At 38.3% G+C, this 17885-nt stretch overlaps 1 protein-coding gene across 1 annotated transcript in view; it reads right to left on the minus strand.

Annotated features, from left to right (window-relative positions):
• Positions 1 to 3441: 3441 nt before the first annotated feature.
• Positions 3442 to 17885, minus strand: part of MRPL3 (mitochondrial ribosomal protein L3) — a 66228-nt gene continuing 51784 nt past the window's right edge. The window contains exon 10 of the mRNA XM_026721420.2: positions 3442 to 3741. Within this exon, the coding sequence (XP_026577205.1) occupies positions 3589 to 3741 (153 nt within the window). The 3' untranslated portion in view covers positions 3442 to 3588. The remainder of the gene's footprint in view (positions 3742 to 17885) is intronic.

Here is a 17885-nt window from a genome sequence, read left to right on the forward strand (position 1 = left end):
AGATTGGGGCCCTCCAATGCGAGAGCGGGAAGCAAAACTGCGGACAATCACGGATTTTGGTCCGTCGGCAAGGGAGTCCAGCCAGAAGTGGCAGGGGACAGATTATTATTATTACTTTGTCAGAATACAATATGTGTACAATGAGATTGGCTGAGCCTCTCTTCATGCACCCTCACAACACAACTCACAGTGAGGACAGAAGTCCCTAACCCAGTCCCAATTTTATTACACTATGTGATCTTGTTGCACAATCCACCGGCCCCGCAAATCTATCATACTGTTGACATGAAGTTATTTTCCATTCAGAAGTCTGACAGCCCACGGGTAGAAACTGTTCTTCAGCCTGTTGGTGCAGCTGGCTATGTTTCTTTATCTCCTACCCAATTGTAGGAGAGTGAAGAGGTGCTGACTGGGATGTGAGTCATCCCTGAGAATTTTCCTCACTCTTCTAAGGCAGCAAGCCCTAGCGATGTCATCTAGTGGTATCAGGAAACAGCCCATGATGTTTTGTGCTGTGTGCACCACCCTCTGTAATGTCTTTCTATCCGTGTCTGTCAAGCCAGCATACCACACCATAATGCAATATGAGAGGATGCTTTCTATTGTGGATGGGTAAAAGGTCACCAATCGTTGTTCCACTTTATTCTTTCGCACAATCCTAAGGAAATGGAGTATCTGGTGGGTCTTTCTGGCATATAACTGTAAAACTAGTTCGCCTCATATTCCAAAAATAATATCAGAAGAGATGGATGTTGGTAACCAAAATGAAATTATTATTTTTTTTGGGAGGGGGTGGGGGGGAATCACTGTAAGAAGTAAGTTGAATTACTGAAAATATACAATATCCATCCTTCCCTTCCCCGTTTCTGTGGATTTGAACAAATGGGGAATCATGAATCCCTTCGATTCAATGAAATTTCTGCAAATGGACATGCTTTGTGAGGATACATAACTCTAAAGAAATATTGAAGTTACATCCAGCATTGATCATCCTCACATGCTTGATGTTGTCAAACAGTCCCTCCAATTTAACAGATAAACCTCTCCGGAAGCAGCAAGTAAAACGCTGTTTCACCAAAAGGGGTGGGGGGAATTTATTCAGCCCCTCCCTCCCCTGCCAAAGTAGAGAAACCACTCAAGAAGAGGCAAGAAAAAAACAGTGGGTGGGGGAGGACCCACCCTTTGCCTTTCAAATTTTGCCACTTACCTGCTTCCTATTTCCCAGCATGTCTCCGGGTAAATTTTGTTTTGGTGGGGTGCTGAGGTGGCTCCACGTCCATTTGTCCACAGTGACTTTTACTGCACCCACCTAGACACCCACTGTAGCCAGCCACACCAATATGATTGCATTCACTTGGCCATGCCCACACAGCCATCTTCACTTTTATAAAACTCCCCCGCCCAACATCATTTCTGCACGGAACCAATTGATTTTTCAATATAAGCCTTGTCTGGAAACACACAACAACTCCCCAAAGCCAACCAACCAACCAACCAACTGACCGACCGGCATATTAGCATTCAACAAAATCATACATTAAATAACTGGTAGATGGTGGGACATGGATAAAGTACCAAATGTCATGTATATTAACACTAGTGTCAAAAGGACAAATGTCCGTTATAGTAAATTTGGTATAGATTTTCAAAATCTCATTTATCTTTTAATATGTCTTAAAATGAAATTAATTTTCAGTTAAAATCTCATTAGGCTTATAAATAACCAAATATTTTTAATGAGACAAAACATTTCATGTAAATTTATTAGTTAAGAACTCGTATTTAAAATTTTAAGAACTGATAACCATTGCTGACATGATATTCATTAGAGATATGCTATTTATCCAGATCAAAGCCGACAACTTGGATATTTATTAATAGGATTGTTTCAGCATTGGAGGATTTTTTTTAAGAGTTGCAAAAATAATAGCATTATTTGAGGGTGCTTAGTGCACATACTAAGATATATTTTTAAAGTTAGGGACCTTCCATTCTTGTGGGTACTTTTTGTATACCTACATAGAATAGAGCTGGAAGGGAGGTCTTCTAATCCAACATCCTGCTCAAGCAGGAGACCCTGTACCAGTGATGATTAACCTTTTGGGCACTGAGTGTCGAAACGGGAGTGCATATGCACTGAAAAAGCACCGAGTGCCGTAACACGTGCACATGCAAGAAGCCAGCAGCTCCTGAGCACACATGCGTGTGCGAACACCAGGTGGCCAGCATGTGCATGTGCATTAAAAACCAGCCAGTCACCTGATCTTCACGCACACATGCACGTTTCCATCTTTGTGCCCCTCCAGCCAGTCTGCTTTTGAGGGGAGTTGTTTTTATTGAATTAAAGTTCTTGTTGGATTATTGGCTAGTGGATCAGTTAGGGACCTTCCATTCTTGTGGGTACTTTTTGTATACCTACATTGAATAGAGCTGGAAGGGAGGTCTTCTAATCCAACATCCTGCTCAAGCTCCTATTGTGGGAAAAGCAATTTATCATTGAGAAGACAGTTTTTTTCTTGCATTGAAAAAAGCAATACAGAATTCCAGCACCATGTTCAATACTTTGCTACCAAATGGTACTGGTCTTTGAGAAAATATCTTCCTTAACTTGGGAAGTTATTACCTAGCTTCATTTTGGGGAGGGCAAGGTGAGAAAGGAAAAGAAATAATGGATATAAATCAAAGAAAAAGAAGCTGCTCCAACAAGATCCTTTTATAGTAGGTTTGGATTGCTTGGATTGCTTTCTCCCCCCAAAAAATATGGTTTAAGCAGTCTTAAAAATCTTCCTTTACTCCTTGTCTTCCAGAGCAACTTCCTTCTGATTCAAAGTTTAAAAAGGCCTGCCACAGATGCATCCTAGAGCTATGGTGGAACTGATTAAGGAGTGTCATAATGACCTTTATCTTTTTTTCCATATGGACTGATCAGATATTTTTCATAAGCATTCAAAACGAAGTGTGGGAGTGGTGCAGTGGCCTAAAGGTGGAGCTCTCGCCTCACAATCAGGAGGCTGTGAGTTCAATCATAGGTAAATGCTCATATTTCTTTCTCTGGGCACACTGAGAATATATCTGCTGAATAAAACTCCACACAGGAAGGGCATCTGGCCAGTAACAAAAAATATGTATTAATCACAAGCAATCAGAAGCAAGCCCTATTAAGTTAATTGACACAGACTCTTATTGCTTTTGTATATCAATCTCATAATATTTTAGGCAATTGTGGATGCCTGCCAGTTCTGTTTCTTGCCAGCTATTGGATGTTGTCTGTTGAATCAAAAGGGACTTGAGGATATGTGTCATGAAAATATGTGACATATGGCTTTGCTTTATAGAAAATGTGATATGTGCGAACCAGCTGATACTTCTAAATTACAATATAAAATACATACTTATTATATGAATCATATTAATTTGTTAAAATGTTACTGAATGCTTCTCTTCAGTTTCAAATAACTGTTTTTATTTAGTAGTGGATCTGAAAATCAATAAAGATCCAGCATTATGTGAACGCCATCCTAAGGAAGCCCTTCAGTGAGGGCTTCATGTTTAGTTCTGAAGACTGAAGAGAGAATAACTATTAATTCTTCAGGACTTAGAGAGTGCAATGGAGGGTTCAGTGAACTGGAAAAGCTCTTCATCATATAGCTCATCAGGCAGCTCTTCAGTATCAGCAAAAAATGTTGGAAATGGAGGATTCTTAAGGTTGTCTTGGTAGGCTGGCAAAACTGTGTCAGTGACCTAGAATATAAGAACCAGAAGAATTGAAAAGAAAGCATAGAAAATTTCCTCACAAATTCCATACCTCAAAGCATTCCCAATAAAATACCCTGTCATTACTAACAAAACCAACAATTAAAAATCAAATATTTATCATAAGTTGGGGACATGTGATAAGCAGGGATGGGATCCGATAGGGTTAACTACCAGTTCAGTCATTTACGAGGTTCAGTGATTTACGATGTGCTTCCTTGCACGCTGCCGGCACGCACCTGTAAATTGTCATAAGCATGCTGCATGCAGAGAAGCAGCCTTTCAAAAAGACCTTTTTTCCTGCTTTTTTAACTGCAGCTGTGCCTCACGCGGCAGCTGAAGTTGAAAAAATCAGGAAATAAAGGTCAGGTAAGAGCCCGGGTGGGCAGGTAGGTGAAAACATCAGCAGACATAGAACTCTTCAGAGCTACCGGTTCTACAGAAGTGGACAAAACCGGTAGAAACCCACCCCTGGTGATAAGGCAAAGAAATATTGGATACAGATCATGGTTAATTAAAAAAAATTTAAAACTGAATTTACAATGCAAACTAGAACTTTTTAGAATTATTAAAGAATTGGGGGGTGGGGGAGCTGGAACTCTACTGCTATACATGATGACAGCTGCAAGAATTCTATATACCCAGAAATGGAGAGAAGTGTTAACTCCCAGAATGGAGAAATGAATTGAAAAGATGATGGAATTGGTGGAGGTGGTGAAACTGACTTCATTAATTATGAATAAGAATGTAAATAATATTGCAGTTATTTAAAAACCACTTCTGGACTTTCTGCATTAAAAACACTGAAACTTTGTTTCTTGACAACTGAGTTAAATAAATGGCTAGAGGTTATTATTTGCCAAAACTAAAAAGTTGGCATTCTAACTTTACTATATATCTTACTACATTGAAAAAAGTCAAAAGTTACTATTTTTGGTTAGTTTTTATTTTTTCCTCTTTTCTTCATTTTATCACCTCTGTTCCCTTTCCTTTCAAATTTTTCCATTGTCTTTATTTCTATTTTATATTAAGAAACATTTTTAATACTGCTTTTATTTATTTTTTGCTTTATTTATTCTTCTTCATTCAGCTATGGGAATATAGCAAGGATATCATTAGTAAGCAATGATTTAACATCATTTTCATAAAAAGTAAACTCAAAGTTTTATAGTTTGCTAATTCAAAGTTTACATCTCGGCCTTCACTATACAGGACTTGACCTACTTATTTCATACATTAATATATTTATATACCATCTATTTATTTAAACAGATTGTAAGATTTATACTATTATAAAGATTATGGACCAAGAAGCTGATTAATGTATTATAAATTTCAGTTTATTTATATTAAAAATTAAAAATAAAATTATTTGCATAGTTTTTCTGTTATAAAGGAAAACTGATATAATGCATAGTGAGCATGAAACTGTTTAAAGATAGTAATGTTCAAGGTTTTTTTAAAATTAAATTTTCAGAAAGAACTTATGCCATTCATTTAAGGTATATTCAGCTTACTAAAAAGAATGCCTTCTAAACATGTGTCTCTGTCAAGATACATATTGGCTTAATGGTTGCCAAGCAACTAAAGATTACATCAGAACACCATTTTATACCTGCTGATAATAAAGCCTCCAGCAAAAAAATATCTTTTATTAAAATATTAGTTTAGGATCCAAAGTCACTGAATTCATTTGTTAGTTTAGTTGTTCAGGATTATATACAGTACTGCCTCAATGCAGACACACAATACTCCCTTCTCCATTCCCACCCACCCCCCAACTATCATCCTGGGAGGTATGTTGGATCAAGAAGAGTGACTGAATAAAAATAAGTCAGAATTTCTATGGCTGAGATTGAAACATGAACCTGACTTCTTACCCTTGGCTTACAACAATTTAACCATTTCTCCAGACTGGCAACTCATGCATAAAAATGAGTTATTAGCTAAGAGTGATTTGGAACTGGAAGTAAATAATTGCTTCATGGTCTTTGTTTACATATGAAGTGCAATTAAGTGTTTTAAAAAAATATTTGTTGAACAAACCTTAACTAGACAGCCTATTAGGATATAATAGATGAATTTACACTCATTCTGAGCCAAAAAATCAAATTATATTTTTATAATTATAGAGTCTCTTTTCATATGACTGAACAATGAGGGTTAGACTTTCTGCTGTGTGGCATCACAATTACATTTAAAAAAAAATTCATCCAAGAGCTTCTCCTGGTTTCTCTACATCTTAATTTCAGTCAATACCTTTCTGGGACAACAGATGCTACTAGTCAGCTACTTACAGTATTACTGAGTATAGCACATTTCGCTAATCAAGACTGTAATCTTGCATGTGGATTAAATATTAAATATCTGCTCATTTTTAAAGCATCAGAAAGTTTGATGACACTTTTTAGGGCTGTTCATACTTCAGCACAAACCTAGTACAGGATACAGTTTTTCTAAAACTTTCATTAAAGAGATGTTGTTTTTAATTCCCATGGAAATAAAAGCAACACCTTTTAATCAATAAGAGAGAAATGCTGTGCTCAAGCAAGATTCAAAGCACTTCTTCCAAATCTCTGTGGAGTTGACACACTTCAAAATATGTTGAACAGAGCAAAAAGGGACAGACAATACTCTGAATACTGTTGAGATAAATAACTTCTGAAATTCACCAACAGATTACATTCTATTTTGTGTAGCTTCTTTGAGTAGAAGGGAAAAGAGAGGGGAAAAGAAAAAACAACAAACACATAAAGTTTCTGCTTCATCCTAGGATACCTATTTGCCACACCTGAGATAAGAAGATATGGAACTTCCAATTCCCCCTTATGGTGATTCTCTGTTACCAAACGAACCCCCCTTAAAGGCAGTTTAAAAGAAACATCGTTTCAGGTCAGAAAGAGACTGTTAACTCCTGGTTTAGAGGCATTGGCCATACTATTGTATGAGCATCACATTACATATAGTTGTTAATATGACAGAATTTAGGGGACCTGGCTATTGTTTGGATACAACAGTCTTTAGTATTTAAGCCTACCTATGTTGGCAGTATTCAATGTTATTGTGTTTAGAAATTACATTGTTTTTGACTGATTTTCTTTTATTTGCATGGATAATCCCCTTTTATTAGCAACTGAATCCTGGAAACTATTTCCCTGAACTGTGTGAATACACAATCACAACTATTTTACCAAAGTTACAAAGTTGTAGTCCTTTCAGTGTTCTTTATTGTTATTTCATCAATATTTCAGTAATAAGTCCTAAAGCTAAATGTTGGTTAATTTTATGTATCTCTATTTGCACCATTCCTTGATATCTATGTGAATCAAGAACAAAACAGCAATCCAAAGTGAGGGAGGTGGGAATGACATTAATGTATTGTGAGATTATTCAAGACAACTATGGATATTTCTCGGAGGGTGTGTGTGTAGAAAAATTATGCACAAAGGTTACAGTAAAGGTTACAATAAATATTTATTTATACAATAAATAATAAAGGTTAACCAGAACAATCTTGAACTAAATACACTAAAACCATAGAAATGGTAGTAGATTTTAGTAAATAGTATTATTTATACAATAAATAATAAAGGTTAACCAGAACAATCTTGAACTAAATACACTAAAACCATAGAAATGGTAGTAGATTTTAGGAGAAACCCTCCTATACGACCCCCTCTTACAATACTAGACAGTAAACAGTAGAGACCTTCAAGTTTCTAGGTTCTATCATATCTCAAGACTTAAAATGGACATCTATTATCAAAAACGTCATCAAAAAAGCACAACAAAGAATGTTCTTTCTGTGCCAACTCAGAAAGCTCAAACTGCCCAAAGAGCTGCTGATTCAATTCTACAGAGGAATTATTGACTCTGTCATCTGCATCTCTATAACAGCCTGGTTTGGCTCTGCAATCAAACATAAATTGTTTCAACTTCTACCCTCAAAATAATGCTATAGGGCACTGCACTTTATTTAATTATCCAAGGCTCTTATTATGGTTTCTCCACAAATTTCAAAGCCAAGCTTCAAATATTCAATTATTGATAGAAGTCCCAAAGAACACCTGTAAAAACATTCTCCAGTGTTCTTCCCTCTATCTTATCAAGTTCCAGTGTCCTTGAGAGAGAGTTTTTCACAGTTCTCTCAGCTTCAAATAAAGTATTTTTCAAGCCTCTAGTTGTCAGTGTTACAAAGTTTCTTTAATCCACTCCCCCTTCTTTCCCAGAAAAAGCATAATAGAAAAAGAAGATGTGTGTGTGTGTGTGTGTGTGTGTGTGTGTATTAAAAAAAAAATTACTAAAGAGAGCCTCTATTCTAAAAAATATAAACAGTCAAAAAGGAGAAAAAGAATAGGTAAATATAAGAGAAAAAAACAGTCCAGTTAACAATTGCTAAATCGTGATAGTTCAGTAAAAAAAAAAAGTAAAAATAAAAAGCCAAGCCTCACTTTGACATTTCTCTTTAAAAAATCGCCGCTAAGTCAGTTTTGTCAAAAATCTTACAGATTTCTTCTCATTCTTAGGGTGTCCTTAAGTCCCGAATATTAGTAATAAAAAAAAAAGTCCTCACCCAACCGATACACTTTCTTTTTCAGTCTCTTCCTTTCGGAGCTGTCCCAGCTTCAGCAGCTTAATGGCTGCCTCTCCGCCGATGGTAGAAGGGCTTCTCCTGAATCGACCAGGGACTTTTGCTATCACCGTCTCTATGGGACGGTTTAGGTCTGTTGGGACCGACCAGCGGCGAAGATATCAGCTGCAATCTTGGAGCCCCGAGATTGCAGCTGTATCGCAGCGACGTGGATCCGCCTTCTTCCACAATTTGTATTGTTTTATTTGTTTCCTAATATGATCTGATTGCTTATTAATAACTTATGACTATCTCTAAGTGTTGTATCATGGTTCTTAATGAATGCATTTTTTTCCCTTTATGTACACTGAGAGCATATGCACCAAAGACAAATTCCTTGTGTGTCCAATCACACTTGGCCAATAAAGAATTCTATAAAGAATTCTATAGTGGGCATTTTTTTCCCATAAGGTCATACCACTGGGAAAATAATGAACACCAAATTTTACTTATATGGAAATTGTAGATGTAGGGATTATAGAAACATTCCAAAGTGATTTTCCTTTACATATATGTTTTGCATGTTATGCACAGCTGAAAGAAATTGTTTTAAGGAGCAGGAGACAATATGGCACCAATTAGGACAAGAGAAAAAAGCAAAAACATCATCTTCCTCCCAGGAACTAGAGAAGTGATAAATCTTGCCAGTTCTGTTAGAAAGTATATGAAAATCAAGGAATTTTGATAACATTAGAATCTAAATAAGCTCTTGGGGAAATCTGTGAAATTTCTCTTATGAAAACTATTGTGCTTTATAAAAATTAAAGGAACAATATCATTTACTCACTCCTTGTTTAGCAACCAAGTTCTGTTCAAATGTTCAGGTTGTTAAGTGAAATGGAAAATAAGTGAGCACATAACACACACACACACACATGAGGGTGACTGGGAATGCTGTGAAGATTATTAGCTATTGCCATCTTTTTTTGTCAGTCTCACAAATGGAGCACATGGGAAACATGACAAGATGAGACCATCCTACTTTATTGTAAGGCTACATAAATAGAATCATGCAAGTCTGAAAGTACAGATCTCCTACTGTTTCTTTTTACTATCTAATACAGTTGTCACCAACTGGTGGGCTGAGGAGCACTGGTGGTCCGTGAGAAAATTTTGGTGGTCCGCAGAGAAATGTCCCTTCTAAAGCACCTCCCAAAGCAGTTAATCCAGGCTACATAGGAACACAAGGCTGCGCCGCCCACATGGCCCACCCACCTGCTGGCCTCCACCCTTCGGCTGAGCACAAACCTTCAAAGCACTGAAGTGCAAGTGGCACAGGAAACTTTGGCTGGGCTTCTCAAGCGAAGGCAGAATGCTGATGCCGCGCAAATGCAAATAATGTGGCTCTCCCACACCTTCCAGCCATCTCCATCGCCACTAGAGCCCACCTGTGCCTCTGCCCCCTCCTCTTGCCACAGTAGCATCATTACCTCATCCGGGCCAGCCAGGGCTGCACTGATTTTTGCATGTTGCACCACCCACAAATTTGCACATTACATGTGCCACCCTCTGCCACAAAGATTTCCAACCCCACCACAGCCCAGCCCCATATTCCAGAGCTGCAGAAGTCACAAGACTGGCCCTTTGGTCATCCCGGAGCAGCTTCTCCAGCCCATGGCAGGCCGGGTGGAAGAGCACCCAGGTGGAAGAGCAGTTGCTCTGGGATGACTAAAGGGCCAGCCCTTTAGTCATCCTACTGCAGCTCTAGAATATGGGACCGACCTTCCCACCAACATCAGCAAGGGCACTGTCAATCAAAATTCATATTAGTGGTCCGTGGATTTAAAATTATGAGTTTAGTGGTCACTGAGGTCCAAAGCGTTGGCAACCCCTGATCTGATGAATTAGAGTGGATCCTTTCTAAGTTGTTTTCTGCACCTATTTCTCATTCCCTAGACAGAATCTCTCCCCTCTATCTTCCAAGTTTATTCTCACATTCCATTACACATTCAGACAAAAGTTCTCTCAAGAGCTATAACAGTATTATTTTCAATACAGCATGCAATGTTGTCAGGCACATAAAATTGGATCTGTTATATGTGGAAATAACATATGTATTGCAAATTACACCTGAGAAAATATAGAACGGAAGGGACTCCATTTTTGTTTTGAGATGTTACCTTCTAGAATGATTTCTGGATGCTTATATAAGAGTATATCATCTTTTGTAACCAGCATATCATGTTTTGTAACTTGTTATTCTCAAAAGTGAAAAATATTATGTCCTTGGCTGGAGTGGGGGGTTTGTATTTTGGCTTGAGAATTAATGTAAGAAATGCTGGATCACCCTGACATTAACGGAAGCTTGTTAATGACTTACTGTGTTAGATGAACATAACAGGAAATATGGTGATGGGAACAAGGTGGTTTCCAGAGATGATTGTTTGGGAGGAGTTTGGGAGGATGTACTTTTCCATCCCTAAACAGGAAGAATTATGTAATCTTTTCAGTATGATATCCTATAAATGATTGTAACCATCTTAAGGATGGTATCTCCTTCTCCTACTCATTTGAGAGAGGGGGTCCTATTTGCAAATATCTTGAATAAACATAGCTTTTTATGGTTTCTTGGTTGTCAAGTCTGTTTTTTTATGGCAAATCTCTCAGGATCATAAATGGGTTCATAGGTCAGAAAATACATTTTTAATACCACTGTATTTGCAAATGGTTGATAATTTAAGTAGTCACCAAATGAAAAGTACTAGGTTGGTTTCTTTTAAATGTAGAATGGATATTTTCTGCTTGTTTTTGTTAATATTACATACAATAGATTGTTTGAATTGGGCCCTAGAAATCCATTAAATAAATAATCCCAGACATAGGTCATGTATAACTTGCAAAGATGGTCAGAAAACAAAGGCTCAGAATGAACGAAGACTTACAACTAAAGTCAAAGATACCAAAACAATTTCTTTCAACATATAAATAACAAAAGTGTCAAGGAAACAGTTAGTCCACTAAAAAGAGAACATGGCAAGGAAATAACAGGCAGTAGGGAGAAAGTAGAGCTGTGTAACTCATTCATTGCATCAGTTTTCACACAAAAAGAAACTATAATCCAACCTACCCCCCCAAAAAAACTACTGTAAAAGACAGACTAGAAATAAAAATTAAGCAAGAAAATGGTAAGGGAACACCAATCTGACCTTGACAAATATAAATCACTGGAACTTGACAGATTACATTCCAGAGTTCTGAAGGAGGTGGCAGATGTTATCTGAGAACCTGTTTCAAAAATCCCTGGAGCACCAGGGAAGTACCTGAGGATTGGAAAAGGGCTGATGAGATTCCCATTTTTTTGGGTGGTGGTGGTGGGGGAAAGACACCCAGGAAATTACAGATCAATCAGCCTAATATGAATAACTGGGAAGATCCTGGAAAAGCTATTCAAAAAACAGATCTGCAAATATCTAGAAACAAATAAAATTATAACTAGTAGCCAGCATAGGTTGGTTAAAAACAGATCATGCCAAACTAATCTTATTTCTTTGTTTGATAAAGTGATTAAATTAGTAGACTAGCGAAATGCTGTGGACATAGTATACTTAGATTTCAGTAAGGCATTCGACAAAGTAGACCACAACCTACTTCTTGGTTAAGGTAGAAAAATGTAGACAAGATCACTACAACATCTGAGATAATGATGGATCCGTAGCTGGCTGATCAACCATACTCAACAAGTAGTTCTTAATGATACTACATTTACATGGAAGAAAGGAAGCAGTGGGGTGTTACAAGGTTCCGTCTTAGGCCCATTACTATTTAATATCTTCAGAAATGACTTAGATGAGGGAATAGAAGGGTAACTCATCAAATTTGCAGATAACACTAAGCTCGCAGGAATAACCAACACCCCAGAGAACAAGCTCAGGATCCAAAAAATTCTTAACAGACTTGAACAATGGACCCTATCCAACAAAATGAATTTTAATGAGATAAAAAGCAAGGTTTTACATTTAGTCAGGAAAAACCAAAAATATAAATACAGAGTAGGCAAGACCTGGCTCAAAAATAGTAACTATGAAAGGGACCTTGGAGTCTTAACAGATGATCACTTGAATATGAGCCAGCAGTCAAAAAGCTAATAAAATCCTGGGTTCTATGAACAGAAGCACAGAATCAAAATCACGTGAAGCATTAGTACCAATTTGTAAAATCTTAGTCAGACCACACTTGGAATACTGCAACCAATTGTGGTCACCACACTACAAAAATGATGTTTAGACTTTGAAAAAGGTTCAGAGAAGAGCAACTAAGACAATCAAAGGTCTGGAGACTAAAACATGAAGAACGACAGGATTTGAGTTTAGCTAGCATAGACCAGGGGTCATCAATCTTTTGGATCTCAGGGACCACCAAACTCATACTTTTAAACTCCAAGGACCACTAATACGAATTTTTTAAAAAGATAATATATTTAATATGAAAATTTTCTTTTATATTAAATATAAATTTAATATTAAAAATATTAATATACATATATACATATACATACATACATACATACATACGGTATTCAGCTTTGTTCCGGTATTTTCCCATGTCATTATAGTTGTGCTTTTAAAGTTGTAGCGAAGTTTTGGCAGAATCTTATCTGCCAACATCAGGCTTGTGTATTGGGTTCATCTGTGTGTCAGGCTTTTGCAGCCGTTTCTGTTTTAAATTTGGTGCTAGCCTCATGCTTTGTTAGAATGGTTTTTTCTTCATCCTGATTGGTTGGGAGTCTTGGTCTGTGTTTATTGGTCTTGGAGTTTGCTGTGTTCTGCTTGATTGGTGTTTCTAATATCTTCTGTCTGTTTTGTGACTTTTTTTGTCTTGATTGGATGACAACATTGTGTTCCTGTATCGGAGGCTTTTAGTGTGGCTTGGCTCTGAGTAAATGGACGGCTATCATTTATTAGGAAGCTAGGTTTCATCTGGGTGCCTGGTTGGGGTGTGTTTCAGCTGGAGGTATCAGGGGGTCTGTTTGTGCTCAGGTGTTTGTTTGGTTTGTGGTGTGGAGAGTTTTTTGTTTGTGAGTGCAGGCTTCCAGATAATTGACAGTCTAGTGGAGTCATCTCTTCTAGTCATGCTTTCAGGTCATTTTTAAATCTCTTTGGCTTCTCTGATAATTCTGTAGCTGGGGTTTTCTATAGTGGCTTGGGTTTTGGTGCCATGGAAGTCGATGCTATGACCTGTGGCTTTCATGTGTTGGACTAGTGAGGAAGTGTGTTCCCGCTTTTTTACTGCATTTTTGTGTTCATCAAGGTGGGTACTTATTGCGGTTGCAGGCTTCGGCGGTGGCAGGAATCCGCGATTCTGCGGGTCCCTGCTGCGCTTGCCGCTGAGGTACCCCCGATCCAACTGGATTTGGGGGTTGTCGCTACCCCAAAGGGGCAGCGGAAGATAGAGGAGATCCGGGCAGGGGTCTGGGTATATCGCAACCCCTTTCCCCAGCTGGCTAGACTCCTTTTTCCTGAGGCAGTGGAGTGGCTGTCAGAAATGGTAGCCACAAAGGAATCTTCAACCGGATAAGATTTGTGCAGGAGGAAGAATCAGAAGGAGAAAGTTTTCTTGGCTGAACCGGGACATTAAGATACTTTTAAACACCTTGGAAACCTGACTTTTGGATTGATACATTTGTTTCCAAAAGAAGTTGCTAAAGTGGCAAAAGTGCTGAAAGGAAAGTTCACTCCCCTTCCTTACGGAGAAAGCAAATGAGCACTGAAAAATCTGCTTCTTTAAGGTAAAAATAAGCTCTTTGTTATAAATGGGAAGGAGAGGAGTAAAAAAAATCTTTAAAAATGTGTTAGAGGAGATGCCTTGAAGATTATAAGACCAGCAACTAACTGTAACATGGCTTTAAAATATATTTTGGGATTTTGCCCCAGGAGAAAAACTGCAAAGCGAAGAAGAGGAAATATTCTGTGTTTGTTTGGATTGTTTGATAACTTTGACACTTGGAAATTACTTTAGGACTAAAAACACCTGGGTTGTTCTTAAAAATTTACAATGGCACTATCTGTGGATGAATTAAAAATGGAATATGAAAAATTAAAGGGAAGAGAACAAGAAGGCAAGGACTCTTTGGGAGCTGTCTTCCACTTTTTAGAAATAGCGGTTTCTACATATTAGCAAATACATGAGGAAGAAGGAGAAGAAGAAGAAGAAGAAGAAAAAGAGGAAGAAGCCATTTTTAATGGACAAAAAAGTCCAATTAAGAAAGAAAATAGGAAGAGAGGAAGGAAAAATGAGAATTTAAGATTTAATAAAACAACCAAGAAAAAGAAAAATAAGGTGAAAAAAAGGTACAATGTTAGAAAGCAACAGAAAAGAGAAATACAACAGAGAGGGGAAGTTAAAAAGGTGGAGGTTAGGAGAGGGGGGTGCAAAAAGACCAGACTGGAGAAGAAAGGGAGGGAAAAAGGGAAAAAAAGGGAAAAAGGTCTGAAACAAGATGTAAAAAAGCAGATCTTTTTCAGAGACAACGGATAGAGTATAATTAAAGAAAGATTCTGCAAGAGTACATAAGATAGTATTGTTGTATTTGCATTTGAAATAGTCCATTGGAATATTATAAGATTTAACAAAATATTAAAATGTTTAATAATGATAGATCTCAATATTCAATAAAATATCAAAGAGAATGTGTAAAATGATTAATTTTTAGTTATAGTTTAATTTGTTATTGTCTTAATGTTATTATAAATTTACTGTTTCATTTTTTTATTTTAAAATAATGTATTAAGTAGAATTAGAATTAGAATGGAAATTATATATTTAACCATATTATAAATTTATTATTCTTTTATTTTAAAATGCAACATGTAGAAGGTACTAAGCAGAATCAGAATGGAAATTATGTATTATTTTAAGTGTTAATTTAGGGGAAAGATAGAAAGGCATTACACTTTAAAAGTGATTATGGGGGAAATTTTCTGTTAAAGAGAAGTGATAAATAGATAATTGGAAAAGAACGGACAAAAGATACAAGTATACTGATTTTAAAATAAGATGAAATAAACAAAATATAATTAAGAGAGTGAAAAGAAGGGAGAAGCTATATAGAAAATATAAATAAGATAAGAATAAGGTGAGCATGAATTTGATTTAGGTCTGTAAAAAAAGATGTAACCCAGGGCTAAGCCACTGTTCAAAAGAAATTTTATGCTTTATGTTTTGTGTTTTGGTTAGCTATGTTTGATTGAGAATTAATAAAACCTTGGAGGAATAAAACTAAAGGGAGAAACAATGAGAAATTTGGAAACGACATGTACAAATGATAATTAAGGAGGTTTTATGTTTTTATGACTTGTTTTATGTTCTGTATTTTGTGTGTTTATGTTTGATGGAGAATTAATAATACCTTGATAGAAAGAAATATAATTGAATAAAAGTGAAGGGAGAAACAATGAGAAATTCGGAAAAGATATATAGGTGTTTAAATGGAAATGTAATAATTTGGAACTATGCCGTATAAATGTTTATATTTGATTGAGAATTAATAAAACCTTGATAGAAAGAAATATAATTGAATAAAAGTGAAGGGAGAAATAATGAGAAATTTGGAAAAGATATATATGTGCTTAAATGGAAATGTGATAATGTGGAACTATGCCTTAAAAAATAATGTTTTATTTGCCTTGTTAAAACTTATAAGTAATTTTTAGAAAGGAGGTTTTATGCTTTTATGTCCTATGTTTTGTTTGTCTTTAAAAAATCAATAAAATTTGTTCAAAAAAAAAAGGTGGGTACTTATTCTTCTATTGGTCTGTCTGATGTATGTGGCAGGGCATGATGCGCAGGGGACTTCATATATGCCTTGGTTTTCCAGGTCAATTTTATCTTTGGGGTTTCTTAGGATGGCTGCTATTTTTCTGTCTGTTTTGAAGGCAGTCTTGATGTGATGCCTGTGTAGTATCTTACTGATTTTGTCTGTTGTACCTCTTATGTAGGGCAGCTTTAACACTGCTGGGATTCAAAAGAAGCCACATGGTGCCTGGAGGCTGGGAAGATCTGGGCGGGGAGGAACTGGCTCCCCCTCAAACTGAAGCAGAGCCCCCCACATCTGGTCTCCTGTCATTTCATATCTCCCCCAAGTAGGGGGAGAAACCTCTCCCTACTTTGCCAGGTGCAGCTGCCTGGAGTTAGGGGAAGGAAGGAGGGCTGGGCTGGAAGCCCCAAGGAAAATGGGCTCCTAATAATCAGGCAACACCCCACCCCCTTCAGCCTCCACTCCACTTAGCCCTGAGGCTAAGCTCCAGGTTTCTCCTGCCGCTTCCAAGCAGAGAAGGGTCCCTCCCTGTGTGTGAGGCTGAAAGGGGGGGTGTCAAGCCCAGAAAAGTCGAGTTCTCACCTGCACAAACAGGCTGGTTATTAGGAGCCTGTTTTCCTTGGCACTCTTTTAGTCTGGGCATTTGGTCTCCCCACCGCCCCATGCCAAAGGAAAGCCAACCGAGCTTCTCCTTCCCTCCTACCCTCCTTCCTGCTCCCTTTTCCCCACTCAATCCTATTTCAGGACAGAGGAGAGTGTTGCTAAAAATGTGTGTTGGCATTTCCAACACGCATTTCTCCAGCCCTCACCTGCAATTCTTCGCATTCCTCCAGGCCTGGCTTGCTGAGGGGGGAGAGCAGCCCTGATGTTTCTACTGCCTCCCCCATAGCTCCAGCTATCACTGCCCGGGGAAGGCACGGGAAAAGAAAGTAAGCAGAAACATAGCTCTCGTAGCGCTTTTCAAAGGTGGCAGCTTGCGTCTTCTCTTGCGCCTTCCTCAATCTCAGCTCTTTCGCTCCAGCGAGAGCTATGTTTCTGCTCACTTTTCCTATGCCTTCCTGGGCATTGATGGCTGGGGCTGTGGGACGGGGGGCAGAACAGAGCACTGAGAGAAGCAGAAAACTGACACTGACGCCCCATTCCGGACTTCTGAACTAGATGGGGAGTGCAGACTTGCCCACTCCACCCACTCCCACCACCATCACCCAGTAATTTTCCTGACCCAGGCTGTCCCTACAGCCCAGGGCAGAGAGAAAGAGCCTAGGCCAGGAGAGGCAAGCTGGAAGCTGCAGGAGTGCCGCGCAAATGCAAGTAGCGTGCACCTTCCAACCATCTCCATCACCGCTTCAGCCCACTTGTGCCACCAGCCCCCTCTTGCTGCAACAGCACCATTACCTTGTCCTGGCCAGCGAGGGCGGTGCTGCTTTTTGCAGGTTTGCACTCGGCCAAAGGGTGGGGGCCAGTGGATGGGTGGGCCATGTGGACGGCGCAGCCTTGTGTTCCCACGTGGCCTGGATCAATTGCTTTGGGAGGGTGCTGGGGGGACATTTCTCTGTGGACTACCAACATTTTCTCACGGACCACCAATGGGCTGCAGCCCACCGATTGGCAACCACTGATCTAGACAAAAGAAGAACTAGTGGGGACATGATAGCAGTATTCCAATGTTTGAGAGGCTGCCACAAAGCAGTGGGGTCAAATTATTCTCCAAAGCACCAGAGGGCAGTACAAGAAACAATGCTAGATGCT

Source organism: Pseudonaja textilis, chromosome Z (assembly GCF_049901715.1).
Source record: "Pseudonaja textilis isolate UNSWEBS1 chromosome Z, rPseTex1.2, whole genome shotgun sequence".
NCBI lineage: Eukaryota > Metazoa > Chordata > Lepidosauria > Squamata > Elapidae > Pseudonaja > Pseudonaja textilis.